The sequence below is a fragment of the Typha angustifolia genome, chromosome 6 (genome assembly GCF_048772165.1).
Source record: "Typha angustifolia cultivar Huaian chromosome 6, ASM4877216v1, whole genome shotgun sequence".
Taxonomy (NCBI): Eukaryota; Viridiplantae; Streptophyta; class Magnoliopsida; order Poales; family Typhaceae; genus Typha; species Typha angustifolia.
Genome location: NC_133244.1, coordinates 5,003,760 through 5,029,674, shown reverse-complemented (window position 1 = coordinate 5,029,674; position 25,915 = coordinate 5,003,760). Strand labels below are relative to the sequence as shown.

General features: G+C 36.9%; 2 protein-coding genes across 2 annotated transcripts; one reads left to right on the top strand and one right to left on the bottom strand.

Annotated features, from left to right (window-relative positions):
• The first annotated feature begins 676 nt into the window (after nt 1-676).
• On the top strand, nt 677-6,857 carry LOC140761189 (auxin-binding protein 1-like). The gene is made up of 5 exons (XM_073098410.1): nt 677-814; nt 1,776-1,882; nt 2,801-3,001; nt 3,903-3,970; nt 6,524-6,857. Exons 1-5 carry the CDS (start codon nt 715-717, stop codon nt 6,624-6,626), a joined length of 579 nt encoding a protein of 192 aa, XP_072954511.1. The 5' UTR covers nt 677-714; the 3' UTR covers nt 6,627-6,857.
• Nucleotides 6,858-16,187: 9,330 nt separating this feature from the next.
• On the bottom strand, nt 16,188-25,380 carry LOC140761245 (pentatricopeptide repeat-containing protein ELI1, chloroplastic-like). The gene is made up of 4 exons (XM_073098506.1): nt 25,264-25,380; nt 20,260-20,663; nt 19,327-19,566; nt 16,188-18,005 (listed from the first exon to the last, which is right to left on the bottom strand). Exons 1-4 carry the CDS (start codon nt 25,378-25,380, stop codon nt 16,808-16,810), a joined length of 1,959 nt encoding a protein of 652 aa, XP_072954607.1. The 3' UTR covers nt 16,188-16,807.
• Nucleotides 25,381-25,915: the final 535 nt, after the last annotated feature.

Sequence of the window (25,915 nt, the reverse complement as noted above, 5' to 3'; positions counted from 1 at the left end):
TATAAATTAAACTCTGTATTTTACTTATTTTATTTTATGATTCGCACCGGTCTTCAAGAATTTTGTAACTTATTTGACTAACTAACGTCGATTAAGTTAATAAAATACTCATATTATTTTCTCTTATTTTTTATATCCCTCCACTATCTTTTCCGTCTACCTCTTCCACCGTCGTCGTCGTCTTCGTACGTTGCCGCTCATCTTCCCTCTCCTCTTCTCCTCTTGAACTATTTTTCTTCTTTTCTTCTTCTATTTTTTTGAAAGAGAAAAAAAAGGGTAATTTAGGTAATTATTAAATTATTTTATATATTAATAAAATATTTTTTTAAGTACTGTTTAAGTTAATCCATGATGCTTAAATAGAAAAATTAGGAGTATGAATGAGGTTTATATTATAAAATAAGTAAAATATAAGGTGTGATTTATAAAAATCTCTATGTTTTATAATATAATGTACAATTAGGGTATATTATTATTAATTTAAAAAATCGAATGTAATTAAATTTGCAAAAGCCCCCAACTATCTGGTACAAGTGTGTTTTATTTTTTTAGTTGAAAAGTTAAAAAACTAGACTTGATTGTGAACTCTAATACCATTTAATGTAGGGTGTGAAATGCAAATTTACTTGTATTAATTTCAAGTTCTATAAATATGCATCAGATTTCCTCTTGGAAAGCTACCTCACCTGACGTCTTCTAGAGTTGCAAGGAGGAATGAGTAGACTTTCTCTACCAGACAACGTCCTCTTCCTCGTCCTCCTCTTCCTCTTCTCCTCCTTCGCCGTCCAAGCTTCGTCTCTCTGCTCTAATCAAGGTTCCTCTCTCCTTCTCTACTTTATTTTTCTACTAAATTAACGTCTTTGGCTGAAAAAATTGGGAGCTTTAGTTCGTTTTTTGGGCTAAATTAGTTCGTAAATCAATGTTTCGTGCACAGTCCCAAGTGGGTTTCTGTCCTTTTCTGTTATGGTTTCGGTTCTTGAAAGTATTCATTGCTTCTGCTGTTGTAATTTATGAAATTTGGAAATTGACCTGCTAGAGGAACTACCAAATTTCTCACGTATAAGTGTAATTAAGTGTAATGGTCTTGATACTTTTGAATATTGATACGATTTAGTGAATTGATGCACAGAAAATTTTTAGTGAAAGCTAAACTTAACCATTTTATCGTTTCTTTACTTCATTGCTCATGGACCTTAGTGCTTCTGTTGGATTTGAAAAGGAGGTGGTGATTTCTACCTATAAGAGGACGATTGCTTAATCCATTCACGAATTTATGTCCCTGTGTTACTGCGGCAGTCAATAATGATGTTTAAAGTTTATACCTTTATATCTGGTAAATCTTGGCAAAGTCCTATGGCCATTTCAGTGAAGGGCTCCCACGAAATAAATCTTGTGTTTTTTGATTTACTGTGCCTGTCGATCAGTTTATGTTCTCTTTTTTTTTTTGACTACTTAACTTTCTGTTGTGCGTTATCATTGTTGATTGCAGAATCATTAACAATAATAAAAGAACGTAGAGAATCATAATTGGTACCCAAGTTGAGAAACCACATGCATATAATTTTTCTTTGCTACCAGATTTCATACGAGGCATGACTAGATAACACTTTGAGCCTCAGCAGAGACCTTGATATAATGATTAAGTTAACAATTGAAGCTCCTTGTTTTCTTCTTATGAATAATAAATTCTTTATGATTCTATATCATATTAAATTAGAGATCAAAGAATTATTTTTGTTTATTGTTTGTGTAACTCTCAATTTTCATATAAGTAGGTTCTTCACTGGTCAGAAATATAAGTGATATACCTGAAAGCAACTATGGAATAGGAGGTCTGATGCATATCACCCTTGCTGGTGCTATTTCTCATGGAATGAAGGAGGTAATGTCTGCAGCTGCAACGTTGAAAACTTGAAATTCATTCATGAGAACCGAACCACGATATAAACATTTTTCCTTTATTTGTATAACTCTTCTGCCAATATTTGGTAAGCCTAGCCATTGTTATTTAGTATTTTCAGTATCTGTCCAAGATACCTGGTCTTTACACCCAGTGAGATTTTCTTGAATTCCTTGATCAACGCATCATGGAGAAGAATGAAATGGATGGGAAATTCTTGATCTCATTACAAAATTGAATAGTGATAGCTATTAAGGTATTAAGGTAAAATGACAGTAGCAGTTGAATTTTGTTGGGAGGTTGAGAAAACACTAATCTAGCTATTGTCAAAGTAAATTCAAACCAAAAATAGATTTGTTCTCTAACATAAATATGGCAGTCTAAGCTTTCTAATAATAGAATTTTATGCCTAGACCAATGCAAGGAAAATCAAGAGAAAGAAGGATATTTGTAAATCCTACACATACACTACAAAACCCTAGTCTGAATAATACTAGGATTTTGAACTCAACTGGTTCTGGTTTAAGGTTACATTGTATCATGGTTTCCGGGGGCTTTGCTGTGCTTCACCCTCTTGAGAAAATTGCCTTTTGAGTATGAACCGTGAGAATACGAACCACTCTCATCAACATAGAATTACTTAAGTATGGCAAGGAGTTTATGCGACAAATAGTAGTGGCTTACACTTGTCAACTAAATAGTTGTTGATTAGCTGGTTGATAAATCTGATTACAGTCAAATATGACATTCTTTCATGTATACTCCTATCATAATGTGTGTTCCATATAAAGCTGTAATAATTTCTCAGACGAACCAACAGTTTCAAAAGAAAAGATATACACTTATACAGTGCAATTATATACTGTTGCACCACTTCATGTGATCACATATTCTTGTTAGGTTGAGGTTTGGCTTGAAACACTTTCCCCTGGCTCAAGTACACCAATCCACAGACACTCTTGTGAGGAGGTATTCGTTGTCTTAAAAGGAAGAGGTACTCTTTTACTGGGCTCAAGCACGCTTACGTATCCAGGACGACCTGAGGAATTCCTAATCTACCAGAATAGCACATTTTCAATCCCTGTGAATGATCCCCACCAGGTATTAAATTGACAGCTATACTTGTTTACCAGAACTGCATCTTGCCTTCTGCAACCCTGCAATGGTGCGAGCCTCATGCAGTGGGGCTTTTCTAAATCATGGTTGGAATCCTAAATGTGGCCTACAAATTTATATATTTAAGAGACTCTTATAGCAGACCTGAATGCTACCTTTTTGTTTCCAATCTTTGCATTGTTCTCAGATAATTCATTTTATCCTCCATGATTCTCTCTTAATTGAAATCTGAAAAGGATGTGGGATATATTCTGTCTGTGCTGGCTAATTTGATCTGGTGGTATCTGACGAAGATTTTGTCTATGTGCTGCTTTTGATGTATCAATTTTATCCTAAACATTTCCAGTTCTACTTCCTCTTCTTCAGCATGCATGTTTAACTTATTTGATGAATGCAGAAACTGGTCCCCTTATTCTGTACTATGATCCAATTTGTGACTGGATACTGGTGGTCAACCTATAAATTACTAAAAATGTATGAAAATGAACAAATGAGATCAAAAAATAATAATTTTTTCATACTCTAGTTTGCTGCTTGCTTGCAGTTTAGTAAATGAAAGAGACATTTAGGGGCTAGCAAAGAATAAGGCATATCAAGTAGCATTACAGATCTATTGATTTGCAAGAGTGCTAATTGCTCCTCATCATCACCTTCATCACTATTTCCCATCAATATAGGTAATCTGGAGCATAACTCAAAGATAAGAAGGAAGAATAGCCAGAATTTTGTGATCTTGGTCTGACAGTTTCTTTTCTCTTAGACTGTTATATCAAATGCATGATATTGCATCTATGGTTGGACTGAAGGGCACATGTTACATTTCTTTTGATTCTTGGTTATATGGTTCTCGTGTATTTCTGTTTTTACTTATACAACAAATATGCAGGTCTTGAACACAGACAAGAATGAAGATTTGCAGATACTTGTCACAATATCACGTCCACCAGTCAAAGTGTTAGTACATCAAACCTTATTGTTTTGTTTTCTGTCAGAAATATTGTGCATTATGTGCAAAATCACAGTCACGGTCATTTAATTTTCATAGGCTTCAACTTGAGATTGGAGTCGGTTTTTGATGCTCATTATAGTTAGAGTCACTTTAGAAGTCTAATATCTTTTTGAGGGCAAACCTGAGAACAGATTCTTTCATGTTGAAGTTAGAGATTCCTCTTGATGCCACACCAAGCGATGTTTAACGAATTTTTCTACTACTACTGTTATAATTTCTACTTGTATATTGATCCCTTGCCATTCTTTGTCATCGTAATAGGGCTCAATCTTGATGCATCTCATCATCGGTAGTTATATTCTTTTGCCATATTTACAAATATCAAAGATATTGATTGTGCTATTGTTATATACCTCTGTATATCATACCAAAATCAAGTGTCTCCTGTTCCTCATCAAGAAGTGCTCTTTCAATGTATAATCCCATTTCAATATCTTATTAGAATGGAAAAGGATAGGCAACATGGAACAATTCAATATGGGGAGGCTCTAGTAATATAGTGCAATTCTTTTTTACTCTCCAAAAATATAGGGCAAATTTTTATGCCCTGTTCAATCTGAATTGAAGATAAAAGATCATGCAAGCTCATGACTATAGAAGTTCAGATAATAGAGGGACTTGCTACAAGAGCTATAACAGAAGCTGGCGCAAAATCTACTTTCTTCATTGCAAGTTAGTCTGATGCAAAATGGACCATCCAGAGTACTCCTCTATATGTAAGAATAGTTAAGAGAGAAAATTTCTCATCTAGGGCGCCTCTGTTATATAGAAAATCTTGATAACTAGTTTATACTACTTCTTTAGAGTGTTTTTTGTGGGATAAAATTTGACCACTCAAAATGGCAACCAAACTCAACATCCTAAGGTACATTCCTCGCTAGTCTCTTTTTTACCTATTAGCAACAATCATACATGGAATTGGATATAAAACTTGTATACTGCCAGTTGTTCTCAGCAAAATTAGTTGTTCAATGTAAATTAAAGGTACTTTAATTAGGCTTAACATCACCTGAAACACTTCCCTTCTTTCTTTACTTAACCAATCTTGACTAGAAAAACAAGAAGAGATACTTCGACCCATTAAGGAAGGTACGGTGAAGAAGGAAAAGAAGGGCTAAAACCCTCGAATTATTTGTTAATTCCAGAAAGAACAGCTCTTAACATTCATTTCTATTTGTCAATAGACTGAATAGTTGAAGTCTTAGGAAGATCATGTAATCATCTTCATAATCAATTTACCCTTTGTTGAGCCTTTTACAAGCTCCCTGTATATCCTAGTTATCATCTTCAGAGGAAGTGGTGACATTTGTAAGACAAAGCGGGTAAAAATATCAGCCTTCCTTCTATTTAGTAATTATATTTCTTTATGACTATTCACCATAATATGGCTGCATAAATATATTATTCCATCCTGTTGGGACACATTTGGACCTACTTAAAGTGCTGTTATGCTACCAATAGATCAAGCCAAATATGTGTGGTAACATTTTACCTATCTGTGGTCTTGCACTTTGTTTGTTTGTGTTTAAAATTTCATTTAGAAAAAAGCACTTTGTGGTATACATGCATCTGGTTTGTCCGGCATCCCAGTTCCTTTAGATCCAGCAGTAAAGATTGTTTGATAATGTTGTAGTCCATGTGTATAAGATTTCTGAAATATCTGGATGTGTTGTAAACTTGTGAAGTACCACTATTTTGAGTGTATGACATTTGAACCAAGTGGCAAAAGTTTATGAAGCTGACCTTTTCCATGGAGATAAACCAAGTACCATCACTCATTATTGATCTTGCCTTGATCTTTGGCTGATTTACACATAGATATATGCTGCCATACTTTCATGAATTTTATCTTCTTATTAGGAATTGCCCTAGAATGGCATATAGGTGAATATGGAGAGCAAAAGGACATTTTATGTCCCTTCCTTCTCTGAATTTTTGTAACATTATTCAATACATGGATCCAGTATAACAATTTTCTTCATGAGAAAAAGGAGAGAATCTTTATTGTCTCTTTGACTTAACTTTATCATAGTGATAAGAGCTTCTCTAGTCCTAAACTGTATTCTGTACATCTAAGAGGACTTCTGCTGGGATACTCCTATAGTACATTTAGGCTTTACATTAAGCTGCCCTCGGGAATGCATATCGATTGGCAATATAGATTTTTATGACCGGTCCCTCTTATCATCTGATTTTGCTTTAGTCAGGAATTTGGAATCACATACTAGCCTTTATATGCATTGACATGTAACTTTAGATACCCTTCTCGTCCTTCGGATGCCATTTAGCAAATGAAATTAGTTTTTTGGTGCATGCTGGAATATGTGTGAATCTTCTTGGTATCACTTGTAAATTGGAGTATCTAATGCTCGTACAAGTTCTACATAACTAATTGAAATCTACAGTGTTCTACATCATTTGTCTTGCGTGCTCGAATCAAATGACTATTGTTGTCATCATTCATCGCATAATAGAATTCTCTGATCCACTTTTTACAGGTTTATATATGATGACTGGAACATGCCTCATACTGCAGCCAAGTTAAAATATCCCATCTTTTGGGATGAGGAATGCCTCCATGCAGCTAAGGATGAGCTTTGATGTCTTTCCTTTCACTTGATTAATGTTGTTAGCTCTTCTTATGACCTCTTATTAAATGTTCATATGTATTGTTTATGTCAATTTGTATGCTACGTTTGATGGAGTCATAATTCTGGTAGAACATTTCAAAAACTTGTCAATATCCTATGGACCATAAAATTTATGTGGAGTCCCATACTATAAGACAAACTTCTGCAAGAATTAAATATATTCCCTGTATTATTGAAACAAGCAGCAAAAGAGTATGTTTGCATAATATTGTTGAGCAGACAATAAACAATTTTTTTTTCTCCTTCACTCATCTAGCAAATTGTAACAGTTAGCTAATAGTTTGTTCGCAGAAAAAAATATATGTTTCAGTCAGTCAAAGGAGCAAGTCTTGAGATGAGGCGTTAGAATGCCTTCAAGGCCGTTCGAACGCATTTACTCGATAGTAGAAGATAAATAGCCGTTCGAACACCCTTAAAACCATTTGAATGCATTTACTCAAGAGCTAGAAATAAATTAGGCATTTGAACGCCCTCAAGACCGTTTGAATGTCCAACGACGAGGGACTCTAGTTTAAATATTTTAATTAAGTATTTTTGTTTATGTTAGGCAATAAGATTCGAGCTTGTTTGATCTTATTGTTAAGTAGTTGGATCAGGGAGCTACTTATAAATAGATGTGGTGTACACCTGGATAACCCTCTTGGATTATTGAATAATTTGCAAGATCGTTTCCTTCCTTCTTATTCGACTATCTCTAAGCTTTGGAACTCTAGCCACCATCTAGGATCTTCATTACTGTCTTCCTCTTCGTCTGGCCGCACTCCTTGACTCTAAGGAATGACTCTATTTCTTTTATATCCCTTCTCTACCGATTTCATCGATTTTCACCATTGCTATCTCCACCACCTTGACATAATCCTAGGCCGTTCACCACCATGCCTCTTCGGCCTCTCCTCTCCATGATCCACTCTAATAGATTTGTTTTTCATCCCAAATGTATCTCAATCCTAAAAGTACTTTACCATCCAACCGTTGGATCTCTAGTTTATTCGTAACTTTAGAGATCCATGGTAATCTTAACTTTCTCTACGTGAGTCAGAATTCAATCCAGTCTTCGGATTTGGACTCACAGCAATTGTGGGGTTAGGAAGATGATCGTTACATAAATATATTTCTACAATAGAATACTCTTCATAAAATCGAAGAAACTAATCTAGCAAAGTTGTCACAAACATGTAATCTCAATAAGTTTGCATATAACTGAACTGAGATTGAATAATAAAGCAAATAACTCTTGGTAGTAACCTTAGTCACCAAAAAAGAAGAAAGCTGAAGAAGAAGAAGAAGAAGAAGAAGATTGACGAAGTAACAGTGGAAGGCGAGGAGCCATCCCTTCTTCCATGTCAACTAGCAGATGTTACTTTATCTTTAACACCTACTGTGATTAAAAAATGTTGTAGCACAGCTGCCACAAGAACAAACATACCACTATACCCATTCCTCCAAATACAACATTAAGATTACTCCATAACAGAATTACTGCCATCCTTCTCTATCTGTTTCTTAGGGTTTTGGGAAGAAGGGAAGCTTATACACATAGGTTCTTCTTTGCTACTATAGTTAGTTGGCTGTTTGGTAGCATTGAAATCGATGGTTAAGAATCTTCTCAAAGTGTTTGTAGATTTGATGTACTGTCCTAACTTGGAAAAGATGCTGTTCATGGGGACAAAATAAAATCTCTTCCTAATTGATGTCGTCTAATTTGGTAAGCATAATCGGATACCAAGATGAATCAGATATTATCTTAACAAACACATATAAATAACTAAAATATCTTTCTTTCTCGAAGTTGTGTAGAATCTTCATCAATACTTTTCGTCTCTAATTGTACTATGATATTGGATAAAATATTTGATAACTTCGAAACCATTTTAAAAAAATTTATACAAAGGCAAAAATAATAGTCTCTTTTGAATCTTAGTTATTAACTAAACATGGCATTTTAAAACTTTTTAGTAGCAATTATGCACACCCAAAAAAAAAAAAAGAAATCCTCCATTTAAATTAGAGATTCAATTGAAGAAAATAAAAATAAGAATTCACTCTTTATTCTTATTGATAGAATCGACTAACATATTTTTGCCTCTAAAAAGTGCTGCCAGGCTATGAATAATCTTCTTTGAACTTGGAGGGCCCTAAGAAAACCCCTTCCTTTGCCTAGTTAAACAACAATCTTCTTTGAACTAATTCCCATTGTCCCATAGTTGGTAGGTTTGGAATGAGAAAGTCTAGACATTCCAAAGAAAAAGTCCACAGCTAGATGGAACATATGGGATATAAATATAGCCATAATACTACTATAGTTTGTTCACTAGTATTTCCTTACAACATTGCAAACTGAGATAGATATCTAAGGGGATAAGGGATCTAACAGCTCTAAAAATGAAGACAAACTATGTCCCTGTAGGTCTTGTAAGATAGAACATGTTAACCATCATAACCATGAGCTTTACTAGCTGTCGTAGCACAAAACCTCTCACCTCAGACCAAATAATGCCTCCAACCATCTGAACCCAGTAATCTAGGTCACTGTTGATGACTACCAGGATCTTCTTTGCTGCAAGGGCAGTTTGTGTAGAGTGTAGATCCCTTAAGGCCTTGCCATTCTCACTCTTTTGGCAAGGTGGCCTTTTGTCCCAGCCCATGAGATGCATGCCATGTCAATGATCACTTTTCTCCCACACGGATTTGGCATCCATCTCGAGGAGAGAAAGATAAACCGGCATAGAGTTGAGAACCGAGTTAATGAGAGTGACGTGCCTCAGTAGCTTGAGACAGCATTGGGTGCATTTCTACCTCGCTAATTTGGTTTCAACTCGAGCCAACCCACCCAATAATCATTTAGGAGAAATTTTAGCTTCAAAGTATTTGAAGGGAAAACCCCTCGAGAAATTTGCGCAAAAAAAATAAAAAAAAATAGACATCAAATTCATCTTGTTTAAGCACAAATCGTTAAGCAATTCATATGTTTCAAAAGCAGCCATAATGAAAGAGACCTACTAACATCCATAATTATCAACAAGTCATCCAAATACAATAAAGGACTAAACACAAAATTCTCTATGATTTAGAAACAATGGTGCGAGGGAGGTGATCTAGGTGCAATTAACCCTAAATTTATGGTGAGCAAGCACGCACGCACGCACGCACGCACATGAATTAAAAGACTATCCACTGAATATGTTATATTGATATGGATTTGATAACATTTAAGGAACAAGCTCGAACAAACTATTTCTTATCCTTCCTTTTATCTGCTTAAAAACTGACTCCTATTCATCTTTCTTTGGTGAAGGACCAGAATATTGCCCCCTAAACTTGTCTATGAAAATTTGTGCTTCCTCGTTAATGTTAAAACCCTTCGACTTTGCCTCTTGTGTCTGCCTCAGTGATGTAACCTGCTTCCCTTCAGCTGTCCTGGATCCCTTCTCTTTGTTATCTCTTCTTGTTTCCCCAGGAGTTAACCCATCTTCTACCTCCACTGCGTCAAGAATCTGATGAGAGAAAAGAACAGGAATCTCAGTGTCCTCACGATCTCTTCGGGTTGGATTCCCTTGGATGACTGGCTCCGGTCGACGGAACGGAAACTTCTTGAGAAATTCAAAGAGTCTGTTGCAGATGCCAAGACGCTTTGCTGGATCTTCCTTTCTCTCCATTCCTTTCTAAACTCTGGCAAAGATGAAAAAGGGAAGGAAGGAAGGATTACTAGAGAAGATGGCCTCAAATGAGGAGGAGTTGTACTACTACTAGTACTAGTTCATATATATATATATATATATTCTTGCTTGAGATGATAAGCTAGCGTTCAGATGCAGCATACTAACTGTTCATGCAAGCAAATCAAAAGGTTCAAAAAGGAAACATTCCTTTCGTCCTCTTCTTGGAGTGCTCAAATAAAGAATTCAAGCAAAGAACTGTTTGCATGAGATCTTGGCATGATTTATGATCCACGTTTCTTGTACTAAGCAACACTTGTATGGTTTTTTTGAGTTCTATTTTTCTTCAAAATTATTGGAGGAATATTTGAGTTCCTAAATTATTTAGAGAAATAGATGTTGATTTGAACAGTGATTTCACTGAGGTAAACAACATTATATCTTAAAGAATATTAAACTTATTCTTCCAAAAGACACAGACAAAAGATTAGTAGAGTTGATACTCTCTCTCTTTTTTTTTCTTAATGAAGATAAGAAGTCATTCAGTAAGTTAAAAGAATTCAAAATCGAATCACCATCTGACAAGATTGATTGATGCTTCATTAGAGAACCAAAGTAGAACCCTCTGGGCCTAGATTTAGCTTGGCAAAGCAAAGCATGCAACAATAATGGCTGGGGGTAAGAGAATAAATTCTCATGTAAGCTTATTTGTGTCTCCCTCTATCTGTGTTTATTCTTTTAAATCTCCTAGATTTTGTGTGGATATCCTAAATACATAAATACTTTTAACCTATAAGAATGTATATGGTTTAATAGTTATAATCCTAGTAGTTGGGAGGTATGGTTGCTTACTAATAGTTATAAAAGCATCACTGTAGTTTATTTTTTTATTGATCACAACCTGATATAGATTATAAGCTATATAAATAGTTATAATATTTTTCAACATATAGATTAGATAACTGAGTCTGACTCTCTCTAAAAGAAACAGTTGGAAATGCACTGTTATATAGTACATACTGTATATCTAGTAATTTTTTAGATTAGGGCAATAAAAAAAGGCACTCAATGACTCAAGCCAACTATAATAGAGAGAGAGACAATTGTGTGTGTAAAGTGTTTGGTGAGAAAACTTCTTAAGAGCATCTCCAACCGGGCTCCAAAACTCCAAATTTGGAGCCCGATGGAGTTCCAACCGGGCTCTATATGGGGCTCCAAATTTGGAGCCATGAACAGTGGGGCTCCAAATTTGGAGCCCCACCATGAAAATGGAGCCGGGCTCCATTTGTCACATCAAAATTTTGAAAATGCCCAAATTGCCCAATAAGTGTTATATTCAGTAATTTTAATTCCATTTGTATCCTTTGTTAAATAATTTAGTTAGTTAAGCTAAGTATATAATTAGTTTTACTAATCGGTTTTTAACAAAAATAATACCATTGGAAAGGTCTCATCAAGACCTTTAAAATGAGTCTAATATTAAATTACTTTTGAGTTAATTTTAAATTTAATTTTTTTATTATTTATAAAAATGAGTCTAATATTAAATTATTTTTGAGTTACGGAGATGACTTACCAGAATATTAAACATCTATTGCTTTTATTATGTTTAGTTAATTTCTGCTTATTTTAGGTAATGTAATTTTGATATTTTTAGTTAATGACATGTAATACTTATTTCGATTTTTAATTTCGATGCGTTTAATTAAAAAATTAGTAATTTAAAATTACTTCTAAAACTATTGAATATTAATCTTATTTTAAAGATCTCGATGAGAGTTTTCTAACCATATATTTTTTAATAAAAAATAATAACACTAAGATAATCTATTAAGCAATTTAAAATAGTTAATATAATAATATATATTATATTATTATTATAATAAAAATGGAGCCCGGTGCATTGGAGTGCACCGGGCTGGAGATGCTCTAAGCATGTAAGGTGTTTGGTGATATGTCTCAGAGAAAGTTGTGGATCCTTTTTGCAAGGATGACGACAGACTGTACGAATCTCGGTCCTCTTGCCTTCGTCAGTGCCATGAGATCATGGAATGTAATAAGAGTTTTTTTTACCAAACTAGCCCTTCTTTTTATTGTATATTACTGAAATAGAAATAGAACTTCGGGTCTAATTTATTATAATCCTAATAAAAAAAATTTAAAATGCTAATTAGTTCAGCATTTTTATTCTTAGATAATTTTTTTTCGAAACTGCTAAAATATTAAGTTAAAAGAATTTATATAGATATAATCAGTATTTTAGGATAAGATAAAAACATTGAACTAATTAGCGTTTTTACTTAGAGATAAAATATTAATTAATTCAGCGTTTTTACTAGGACTACAGTAAATTAGATCCCATTTGATAATAAGCTTGAAAGTTAGTCTACTTCGGTAAAAATAAATTTGAACACGGCTAGTTTGGTCGAAAACTCTTTTTCTTATTTTAAAATACAACTCCATATTCCATAATAACAGTTAAATATCATAATAATCTTATTATATGATACAAATACTATTTATCAAAACTATATCTTATCCGACGTACTAACTCAATTATTAATTTAGTCTCGATATCTATCCTATCAACCTACTTTATATCAAATCAAAAAGTATCTATGTAATTTTCTAAAACACAAAACACATTTTATCCATATTTTTTTTCACTTTAAATCACATCAAAGATAATTATCACACAATTATTCTATAATACAAATGAACACAAGAATAATTATTGTTAGAACAAAGAAATCATTATCATTTTGAGAATAATGAAGAAGAATATCCATTATAGAAGTATCTAATATTTCTCGGCCCACTCTAACAATACAAAAAAAAAGAATGACAAATAATTATTTATTTCTCCTTTTAATTTTTCTCTAACTTATTAGCAAATAGATATTTAGTTTCTTAACATAAAAATCAATGAACGACTAAAATAATATATATATATATATATATATATATATATATATATATATGTATGTGGTTGAGAGAGTCTATCTTTATAAAAATAGACAATAATTAAGAGTCTACATGCCGGCAAATCTATACAGACTTATTCTTCCAAAAGACCTGGAACAAAGATGCGTTTCTGATGGAGATAGGAAGTGATAGACTCATAGCCACTACATTAAAGAAATCAGAAACGAATCACAATGTGAACTAAGGAAACATCACAACAAGATTGATTGATGCTTTGTTAGAGAATCAAAGTAGAACCCTCACCCTCTGGGCCTAGAATTTAGCTTGAAAAAAGTGAGCAACATTTATGGCTGGAAGGCAAGAGAATAAATTCTCATTATATTCTTATTTATGCAGGAGTTTTGAAAAGTTATAATTTGATTCAAAATTTGAAATTTGAATTATTTTTTTTCTGACAATTTTAGTTTACATAGGACAAGCAATCTATCCTAATTAAACTAAAATTTGACTAATCTTATCTCTAACAATGTTACATAACACCCTATACTTATATATAGCATCCGGATTTATAAGGGGAAAAAGAATAACCCTAAACATTTGAGCAAACATACAATTTTAAATAGACGTGATTATCTAGCGAGTCGGATCGGATTTGGGCTAAGTTTAATGGATTGGATATAATGGGTTAAATATAAAAAATATTATATCTTATTAGGCTAAGTTTAATGGGCTTATATAAAGACATTTTAGTTGTCTTTCATGGTAACATGCTTATATATTGATATATAGTTTACTAAATATTTAATATGGGACTAAAAAAATTATAGGAATATACATGCATTATGGGTTGGGTTATAGATGAGAGTAGTGCATTAGGCTTTCAGACCAGGCTGGGCGGGCAAAGGCTTATCCCATGCCACTCACTATCATCTCGAGCTCGGGTCGTGCCGGGCCTAAATTGAGCTCAAGTCAAGCTTAGCTTGATTAAAACCGAGTAGGTTCGGGACAAGTTTGGATAAGTCGAGCCTAATGATCATGTCTAATTGTAAACAATGATTGGGTGTAAAATAGAAAATTTCTATCTTACACCCACGGATTGCGGGCAGTCACCCCATCACCTAGCATCTAGTAGGAAGGCAGGTGTCAAGGCGGTGTAGTATTTTAATATATGAAAAATTAAAAATAATTATATATGATATATAATATATTTTAATATAGCTAAAAATTAAAACTAAGATTGCAAATAGCTAAAAATTTAGAATTATAACTAATCTTTTTTCTCCTTTAATCATTACTAAGATTCTAGAAAACTAGAAAATTAAAAAATCTCCATACTACCATTCAGTACTACTCTCAAATATCAGCCTGTCATCCATGTGTAGTAGGGGCAAAATTGGAAATGTAAGAAAAAAAGCTTGGAAAAGAGGGAAGCAAAGAGACGGAGAGCGATTTGCATCTCGGTGTCGTCGAAGAGGGAGAGAAGGCCTGCCGCTCATGTCGCGGTTGCCGCTATTGCTAGTGACACCGCTGCGACTACGGCAAGGGCTTGCTGACGCTACAACTCGTGCTGTCGCTACGACAAGGGCTTGCCAACGCTGCCACTCGTGCTGTCGTTGAGGCAAGGGCTTATGCCACTTGCCGGTACTGCTGCTCGAGAGAGGAGAATTGAAGGAGATGGATTTAGGGCAGAATAAGAGGATCGAGTGAGAGAGAAAAGAGATTGATCACAACTTTTTTTCTTAAGTTAGCTAGAACCCGACCCACATCTATTGACCCGACCTGCATCTACCAACAAAGCGGACTGCTAGGCGCCAAAGCTCGTCGTCAGACGCCAAAGTGACTATTCCCAAGCGCCAATGCGGGGCAGCCGATGCGCCACCTCGCCATGGCAGTCGCCATTATCGCTTTTCAAAACAGTGATAGAAATATATGAAATGTTTTTTTGAGTTACATTAAAAAGTTCCTCTATTTTACCTTACATTTAAAAGAGTTCCCTTTTGATTTGATTTGTCTTTTATTAATAATCTGAGCCCTATTTTGACTAAATTTTTGCCAAAACAGACATTCAATATGCTTTACCAAATAGATAAGATATTTTCTATAAATATTTGATAAAAATATAGTTCTCAAATTATAAATATTAAAAATATTGGGTGTAAATTAAAAAAAAATGCAAGGATGGGTGCGATGAAAAAATATCCCTTTGAATTCGTCCTAGGATTCCCGACTTCAAATGTGAAGTCAAATAATTAAATATTAATTATTTTTCACAAAAAATGGGCACGTAGGAGAGACGTAAAGAAGGACTAATATATTCTTATAAACTAAAAGGCTGACCAGATTATTTTTAACCAGTATTTCCCGTTAATATTTATATGATTATATAATTATAACAGTTGGATTAGGAGAGAGAAATTAGTGGTTCTTGAATCATTTGTATAATTATAAGTTAATGCGAGTTTCACTCACTCATGTTAGTCTTCTTCTTACTATATCTATCTTCTCCTTTGGAGAGAGATAATCATGCTATTCTAGCTTTCCTAGTTGGTTACTGTTGCACTTGCACAAATGCTATTAATTCTCTAAGCTGAGTGAATATATATGTATACAAGAGAACTAGCTCTCTAGCATTTGTATGTCTTAGCAAGATAGTTTGCAAGATAAATTAAAAAGACATGCAAGCAAAGCCATCATAACGCAAATTAAAATTAAAGATAGAAATATGAAACCTTTGATCACACATGAATGGAAAAATCACATACCTATCCAGTGGATCACTAATGAGATGTCACTTGTAAGCCTTCCTCTTAGAGATGCTTGCCAAGGTTCTCCCACAGAGAGATTTTGATTTTCCACAGCTTAGACAGAACTATGGAGGGTTGCTCACCATCTTTTAGAAACTTGCAGAGAGACTTCATGAAATAAATTGAGGGTAAAAGTAATTTTTAACTGGAATAAAGAATGAAAAACAACAACATACTCGAAAAGGGATCTAAATTTACCTAAAGAGCCAAATTTAAAGAATTATATTATTCTATACAATAACACCATTCGTCGAAAATGTTACCTAGGCACCTAAAACACGATCTCAAATATACCAACTAGCTGGACATGTTCTCTCTTTCCAACATAAGATAACTTCGACTCTTCATCGTGAATCAAAAAATTTTATTCATTGATTTTCCTCCAAAACAGAATGTAGATCTTCAAATGAGTAAGCATATTGTGTCATTTGCTTAATTGCATGAAAAGGTGATGAAGTTTCAGCTTCAGCACTTCTACATTAGCTGACAGCCTGACATTGGAGTATCAGTAGACTGTTCAAAAGTGCTTTACAAAGAGGGACTTATGAGTCAACCTCAGACTTAGTACAACAGGGCTGTACAAGGAAACAATTGTCAGGATCAGATACTTCTAATTGGAAACCATTGCTTTATGGAATCTGGAAAGGCAGAAGTTACGAATCATCTACTGCATCGGACATCATAACCACTAGGTAATGAGGGAGATCAATCCAAATGTTTTAAGACACACATTGTGCATGGCAAACTCACCAATAATCTCCGCAAGAACAGACACCATCTCTAAAATGGTGGAACCTTTTCGAATCTCTAACTATAATCTCCCTCTTCACAATCTTCGATATGAATTTTGTTGCAGTGTGACAATCCACACACACCCGCAAGTTCTTAATCACCCTTAATACTTCGCCTTCAGCCGTGCTAAGAATCCCAAAAGCAATTGCCAGCCGTTCACTGTGACCACACAGCATGTCTTCCTTAGCCTTCTCATCTACATTAGCCAGTACACAATTTGTTTCTGGAATGTAGCCTTCAGCTCTCATCCTCTCCTCGAGGTCCATTATAAGCTTGTATATATGATCTGATTTTGGGTGGGACTTGTCAAATACAAGGAAGGTGTGTATCTGGCCACCAATCTCAATTGAACTACACCCAGGATGCTTCTGAACTTTCCTCCCCTTCATTAATAACCTCATCCTAGCAACCCCGTCCCAACATCTTGAAGTCGCATAGATATTAGACATCAAAACATACCAACCCGCATTACCAGGGTCTATCCTAAGAACCTTCTCCAAGACTCTTTCGCCCATTTCCACATTCATATATATCTTGCAAGCATTCAACAGTCCACCCCATAAACCGGCATCAGGTTCCATATCCATTTTTCCAACAAATTCCTCTGCCTCATTCAATCTACCAGCCCGACCAAGCATATCAACCATACAACTGTAATGCTCTAAAGTGGGCTTAATATGATATTCATCCGTCATTTTCTGAAAATATTGATGACCCTTGTCAACCATCCTTTTGTGACTAAATCCTGAAAGAACACCAATAAATGTGACACTGTCAGGGCTAAGTCCAGATTCCACCATTTGAATAAAGAGAGACTCTGCATCTTCAGCAAGGCCATGCATCCCATATCCACAAATAATTGCTGTCCAACTAATGGTATCTGCTTTGGGCATTGCATCAAAGATCTCTCGTGACTCTTTGATACTACCACACCGAGCATACATGCTTATGAGAGCTGAACCCACATGCATGTTGATTTCCATGCGAGTTCTCATAATTTGTTCGTGTACCCATCTTCCCTTTTGGAGGGCTCCTAGGGAAGCACAGGCCTGCAGGATGCTTACCATCGTCATGGCATCGTACTGAACCCCTGCTTCCAGCATTTGGCTGAATACAAAAATGGCTTTCTCGCATTTTCCATTCATAACATACCTACATGGTAGCAAATATATCTATTTAAACCAAGACTAGCAGAAGAACAATACAATAAAGTATTTCATCTTCCAAATAAATTGCAAAACTATAGGAAGCATTTAACTCAAACAGAACAATAATATAAAACAACACATAGGCATCCAAGCTAGCCAGTCAATCATTACATGGCGTTGAATGACATTAAACATAATCTGTATAATCAGATATAAAGTCAATTATAGCAACTTTCACTAGCAAATAAACCAATATGTTCATCAGAAACTAATTTACTTCAGCAGGAAATTTAAACTAGGAAAAACTTGAACACTTCCATAAAAAATAAAAAAAATAAAATCACATAGCAAATATTACATCCAAACAAATCCTGAAAATTACAGAGCATACCCAGTGGAGCAGTAAAATCATCTTTCAAGTTTGATCTTTGGCTCATAATTTTTCCTTTAATATGGATAAATTATGTGCATCAAACCAATCTTGGCTTCTTCAACATCTTAAATTGAAAGGAAAACTGGAAGGTCATTTCTTGGTAAAGTGAAGTTAAACTCTTAGATTGCCTAAAATGAATATCTACTAGTAAATTTGCTTATACATGTCAGAACTACCAACCTAGAACAAGTTACCAAAAACAAGAACTTTGCAGGTATCAATGCATGATACCAAACTAGCAAGAAAATATGCAGAATATCTCTGGACAATTAGTTTTGTTGGTAAACCTATTTCCACCAATATGGATTAGGCTACTTAGCACTGAAATTATAGTATTACATCTGTCACAAGTAACTATCATTACCCCAAAGATAACCCTATTAGACTTCTGAGCCTTATTTGGTTTGAGGCTAAACCCTAAACTCGATTAGTTAGTTTTATTTTTTAATCTTGATTTTTAGAGAGTAAAACATAATTAGATATGAAAAAGATAAATAAATATTTGGTTATTGAACCAGTTTAGAGGGGGTTCCTAAATTCAAAGTAAACAAGGCCATAAAATATGTCACTACTTAATGAAATCATGAAAAAGTGAAAGCATAGACTAGTCTGTGAAGTTAGATACTTTTTCTTTTAAATTGTATTAGTTACTTAAGATCCTATATAAATTTACTATACAGGAATGACCCTTAGTTGGGAATTACATGCAGAAAAAGAGAACAGCTCCATCTTTCATTGTCAAATGGATCAGAACTTAACTCATGATTGCAAAAACAACCTGTAAGGAACAAGTAAGACTTGCAAATAAGGGCATTAGAGAGGTAATAGACAAAAGGACCCTTAGTGATAATTAAGATAATACTTAATAAACTTATACTGTAAAGTAGCTCACCCGGAAATCATAGCATTAAATCCAGCGGTACCTCTCTCGGGCATTCCATCAAACATCTCCTCTGCACTTCCAATTTCCCCACATTTGCCATACATATCAACAAGAGCCGTCGCCACAAACACATTCTCCTCACACCCAAATCTCACAACATCCCCATGGATCCTCCTCCCATCAGTTGCCGCCTGTGCGCCCGCACAGGCCGACAAAACGAAGGTGAAGGTGAACGCATTGGGCCGAACACTGCGAGAGATCATTGAGTTGTATACATCAATGGATTCCGCAAAGAACCCATTTCGGGAGAGGGCTTTAATGGTCTCATTCCATAGGAAAAGAGGTGGGGTTTGGAGGAATTTTGTGAGGATCTGCCATGCAGGGTAGAAGCAGGAGGCGGAGAGGTAGGCGTGGGCGAGGCGGGTGAGGAGGAAGGGGTGGGTGGAGAGAGGGATTTTGATTATCTTGGCATGGAGTTGGGGAAGGCATAAGGAAAAGGAGCGGTCTTGGAGTTGGACGAGAAGGGTTTTAAGGGTTATTTCCTTGGCGGGTATTTGGTGGCATTTAGGGGAGTTTTGGGCGAAGGTGGAGAAGTGGTCCAAGTGGAGCTTGGGCAAATGAAAGGTGTGATGGAGTTCTCTTGTTCTCCTATAGAGTGCCAGGTTTCCTCCCGTTGAGGGTGTTCTCATACGTCAACTTGCTCTCTAAATTGCTTATCAGTCGATGCAAAAGTTACATAAATCAAAAGGAGTAACTGAAAACATGAATGCATTCAACTAAAAGATATTGTTGTGCAAAATAGAGGCACGAATTCATCTATTAAAAATCCTAAAGCTCAGCGCTTTCTCGATCCTTTCCTCACCTAACCACTAGAAAGCCCCTAATGCGAATCACTGCGACTACTATCCTTATCAAGAAGCAAAACCCCAGACCACCGCTGACCTGATCACTTGGCGGCGAGAGGCGACGGCCCGTCGAGAAGGCTGGCCTGCTGCAGCTCGAGCTCTTTCATTTGCTGCTCGCGATCCATCTCGATGATGAGAGGAACTGCGAGGACGAGGGAAATGGTTCCGGCAATCCAGGCGGCACGCTCCACAGAAGCTTCTTAGCCGCAACGGCGGCGTCGGAAGCGGCGAGGTGGCCTCGTTATACGAGGGGGGACTGCGAGATCTAGCTATATAGGCGGGCAACGACGCTGTCGCCTTCCCCGGCGCTGTTGGGCGGCGGCAGTCGGCAGAGGAGACCTTCGTCCCTCGGAGGAAATCGGCCCTCGGAGGAAGAAGACATAGCTTCAGAGTTTTTTTTTTTTTTTCATTTTTCAGAAAAGCTAAATTATAAATTAACCACTTCCGCAAAAAAATTGAATTACTTCGGCTAGAGACAACACCTCAAAGTACAACCAAAACCGACCTAGCCAGACCCGAGCTCGAAATACCGATGGGCGGCACTGCCAGCCCTTTGCTTGCTCGACCCGGCTCGAAAGCCCGCCCGATTGGCTCGCAACTAGGCCCGTCCGTTCTGCTACAGTATTTAGTTGTTCTGCTACTAAAATTTTAGTACTAAACCGTTTTATATTTTTTTAAGCACACATTTAAATTTTTTTAATTTATTATTATTATTTTTAAATGGAGGAACATAAATATTTTTTTTAAAAAATAAGCTAATAGTAAAAAAATTTCTAAAAATAGCTCAAATATGGGTTGCGCCGAATGATTAGTGGGTCGGGCCAACTCGGCCCGACCGGCTAGCCCGATCTCTCATAGGCCGACGGGCGATAACGGGCTAAACTCTTCTAGCTCGGCCCAGCCCGAGTGATTGGTAGGTCGGGTCGTGAACAAATACTTAAGTCCAGTTGGCCCGAAAAGCCCGGCCCAAATCTGGCCCGGCCCGCCTGATGATCAGCTTCCTAACCTAAATATCTAGGAAACCTAATTGGCTTCCCCTAATTTGAAAAAATCATCATTCTAAATACAACCAAAACTAAAGATTTACAATTTTTCGCTAACCAATCAGTAATGTAATTGACTTCTCAGTATACATTAGTAATTTTACAATTTTGGCAATTGTGAGTTAGTTTAATGATATCATCAACTAGATTTTTCTCCATGCAAGGAGCTTGTGTAGAACCTTTAATCATGTTGACAAGAAGAAGTGAATCAGATTCAATCCACTGGTTAGGGGTATTTTTGTCCCTCAAAAAGAGCAAGGCCTCCCTCATTCCCATGGCTTCTGCATAGAAAGCCAAACTAAAGTATCCGTAGTGAACACTTGCAATGATATGCTCATAGTTAGCTTATTGGAGTACAAAGTCTACTCCACCCAACTCATGTGAGCTCACATACAAGCCATCCGTGTTAACCTTTTGCTATCTAGTAGTGGTGGTTCCCAATAGACTGGAGTAGTAGGGAGACAAGTTTCATAAAGTCGATATAATAATTATCAATATATTTAGCAGTTTAAATGTAAAACCCGAGTCCATACCTTTTCAAAGTCTTCTTTTTGGTTATTATAGCAAATGTTGTTCCTAAATCTCTAGATTTGTTAAACGATGTTAGCAATAAGAGCTCACAACTAGATTTTCTCCTTATCCTAAAGTCATGTGCCTTTCTTAAGCCAAAGCCCATTTTTCCAATAATCCCAAAAAAGATAAAGAAATTGATAAACGTTTTTGCAAGAAAACCTATAAGGTGGAAGCCACCCTGTAGTGCTGAAATAAGTGGGCTATGGACTCTAGTTCCAAGTTACAAATATGACAATTGGGCTCATAATTAAGCCCAATGCTGGCGAGGTAGGCCCTAGTAAGCAACCTACCTAGCATAATTTCCAAATGAAAATGTTAATCTTTAAGGGGATCTCAAGGGCCTAAATATGCTTCCACCTTTCCCAAACCAAAATAGTAGGGATAAGGCTTCTTAAGTAATTATAAATAGTTTTGGAGTTAACCATCCCAAAAGGATGAAGTCTCCACGCACAAACATCTCCCCTGTTTTTGACGAGGACAACCAGATTGAGAATTACATGAGATAGACATGACTCAAAACAATGCAAAATAAGGTCAAAATCCCATTAATCATTGATAAGGTTTGAAATTTTGGAGAGGTTGTACCAATATTCCATGTTGACAAAGGTTGGCCATTTATCTAAGGAAACTACAGCAATCCAAGGTTCCCTCCATATATTAGTGTCTTTACTATTCCTTATAACCTTAACTAAACCACCCTTGATCTCTTGCAAGGTAGATAATAAGAGCCGCCATGCCTAAGAAATATTTTTTTTACCTTTTTTTTAGGAACTAAGGCTGAGGAGTCCCACACACAAGTGTATACGAGCCGACTCTAGCTCAGGCTTGACTTGAAATTAAATTTCGAGCCATCCAAAGATGTTTAGGCTCGGCTTGGCTTAACTAAAGCCGAGCTCGAGCCCAACCATATCGAGTTCGGATCGAGCCCGAGTTTGATTAGAGGAGAAGGGGGTGGTGAGAACGACGGCTTGCCTAGGCTAAAGGAGGATGAGGAGGCTAGATGGGAGGAGAAGGCGACAACTTGCCAAGGCCAAAGGAAGATGAGGAGGAATAGGCCGATGGAGAGGAGAAGGCGGCGTCTTGCCAAGGTCGAAGGAGGATGAGGTGGAGGTGAGGCCGATGGAGAGGAGAAGGTGGCAACGGCTTGTTAATGGAGAACAAGGAAACCGAATAAAGTGAAGGAGGAGGCGAAGGAGGAGGAGATGAAGAGGCCGACACTAGGGCTAACAATAATGGAAAAGGAAGCCAACGCCGATGCCGACATCAATGGAAGAGGAGGCTGTCGAAAGAGGCTGGAGTAGCCAACTAATAGAGGAAGAGGAGATTAGGTGGGTTTGTTTGGCATATTTTTGTTAAATTTAGGATTAGAGTTAGTATAATTAAAGATCTAATGATAGCCATTGGATAAAGATCTAACGGTTAATTTATATATAATATATATTAATATATATATAATGAATCTATATGAAGTAGAAGACATAAAATGAACTGGTATGAAGTTAATAACCAAGTTGATTAAGACAACTGTCTTTTTCCAACTTGTAAGTTTACAGTCAATCTTAGAAAGAAAATCCTCGTGATGCCTAAACAACAAGTGACTTGGGAAATTTTTTAACCCAAGGTACTGTAACAAAAAAAACCCTAGCATTCATATTCAATTTTTTTAGAATAGTTGACCTAACAAAACTAGAAATCTTACATGAAGGGAAATGTTAGATTTTTCCTTATTAATACGCATATTATTAATATTATTGAATATTAAAAAATAGATTAGTAGATTTTTCACCGAGTTATCACAAGCTTTAATTCAACACTAAAAAATAAAACGGGGGTGAGCACATGCCCATCCTCACCCTTCCCTTCTTCCCTCCCTAAGGGAGAGGGAGGCAAGCCTAGCCCCTCTATGCACGCCACTAACGGTGTGCACGGAGGGCAAGACTTGGGCAGTGGGTTGCTGCTCTCCCTTCTCTCTCCCTCCCATATTTCTTTCCCTCCCCTCGGTTCACTCCACTCACCATTCTTCTCTTCCCACTACTTTCCCTTCTCCATCCGATCGTTGTCGTGGTTGTCGTTGTCGTGGTCGGGCCAGTGAACTCGTAAATCCTCCTTCCTCACTCTTCCTTTTTCTAGTTGATGACGACAGCAGTTGGCCACCAACATGGGTTCTCCCCCTCATGGGGTGGTGACAATATTTGGGGGAGGGGAGGGGAGGAAGCCCTTCCCCTTTGGCGCAGAGCCTTAGCTGGTTAGGTTGGGGACTGCCGCTCAAGCTAGGTGGTGCCCAACCTGAGCGCACCTTTACTGCGGGCTACGTTTGGCACAACATGAGCATCTTAGCTGTGGGTGCGTGTGGCCCAGCCCAACATCCTTGTCTTTGGCTGGGTTTGGCCCCGCTCATTAGCCTAAACCTTTTTTGGCTTTTGTTTTACCATTACTGGACTAGGCAAGGCCTAAGCTCAGTTTTTTTTCCTCTCCTTATTGTTATTTTCATTATTATTATTTGTCCATTCTTTCACTACCTCTTAAATTTAGAATTAGGTGCTGACCTAGTGATTCTATCGCAGAGCACCTTGGGTCTAGATTCATTAGAGGAGTTCACGGTATCCTTACCACCCTACTTTTTTGACCTCACTAACTCTCCAACTAGGGGTGTAAACGAGTTGGCTCTGACTACGGCTCGGTTCGAAATGAATTTTGAGCCTTAGAATTGGGCTCAGGCTCGACTCAGCTCAACTTGAGCCGAGCTTGAGCCGGGCCAAATTAAGCCCGAGCCAAGCTTGAGCTTGAAATGAGCCTATCATCAAGCCTCATCCAAGCCGAGCTGAATTGAGCCAGAAGAAGAAGAAGATTGAGGCCCGCGAGACGGTGTTTGGGGACTTGTCGGAGAGCTGCATGGTGAAGGTGCTGATCCACTTCGATTCGCTAGAGATTTGATAGCATCGCGACAGCCTAATGAGGCGGGCACCGTAATGGCTTGTCGTTGTCGAATAAGGAGGCTCTACAACGGCGGCTTAGCGAAGGAAGACAAGGGCACAAGGCGGCATAGCAGCAGTGGCTTGGCAAAGGAGGAGTTAGCAGCACCGGCGCACCATGGTGGAGAAGGAGGCGGGAATGTGGAAATCGGATTTGGGGAATGGTGTTTTTCTCACCCCTTTTATATTGAGCCTATTGAGCCGGCTCTAGGTCAAACTTGGCTCAATATTAATTTTGAGAGCCAGTTTTGGCGGCTTAGGCTCAGCTCATCTCTTAGCGAGCCAAGCCGGACTTGAGCTTCAGTCAAGCCGAGCCCAAGCGGCTTGTTTATATGGACAACCTTATCTCCACCCACCACGGAGGCCTTTGGCTCTTTAGCAACCCTAAGACCGACCCGGCTACGCCATCGACTAACCCATCAACGATGCCTCTTATGCGTCGATTTTAGTTACCCTTTCTTGCACAACAATCCAAGGACTGAAAGGCTCAATGATCTTACCCATTGAATGCTCCTTTGATGAAGCCTCTTGCTCCAGCATCACAGAGTTATAGGTTTTAGTAGACGCCATAGAGGGTTGCCTACCATCAATAGAACATTCGGTTAGTCAATGACTAACTTGTCCACACTAAAAGCAAACTAGTGGCAAATTTTCATATGCGATCACCTGATAAATTTACCCTCCTCCTATGGGCCCAACTAAAATATTATACTTTAGTGGCTTAGTAAAATAAATTTCAACACAAATATTTCCAACAAACTGGCCCCTAGTTCTTACTAGGGTATATCCATCAATCCTTAAAAGACTACCGATGTCTACAACCACCTCAGAGAGAAGGTATCACACCCAATATTTCCTTGGAAGCCCAGTTAATTGCACCTACACCGAAGCAGATAGAATCTCCTCTGACAAGGGTTGAAAAGTTTGGCTTCCGCGGGATAAGATTAAGCACTTGGCCACTAATTTTTTATTCCACTCTATTTTATAAATTTCCTCAATGATTTAAACTATTATTCATTTTCACTTACGCGAGGCCTAATTTTTTTTTTTTTTTGGGTACACATTGACATTCAAAGTCAAAAAGACATAATTTAGTTTCACTTTT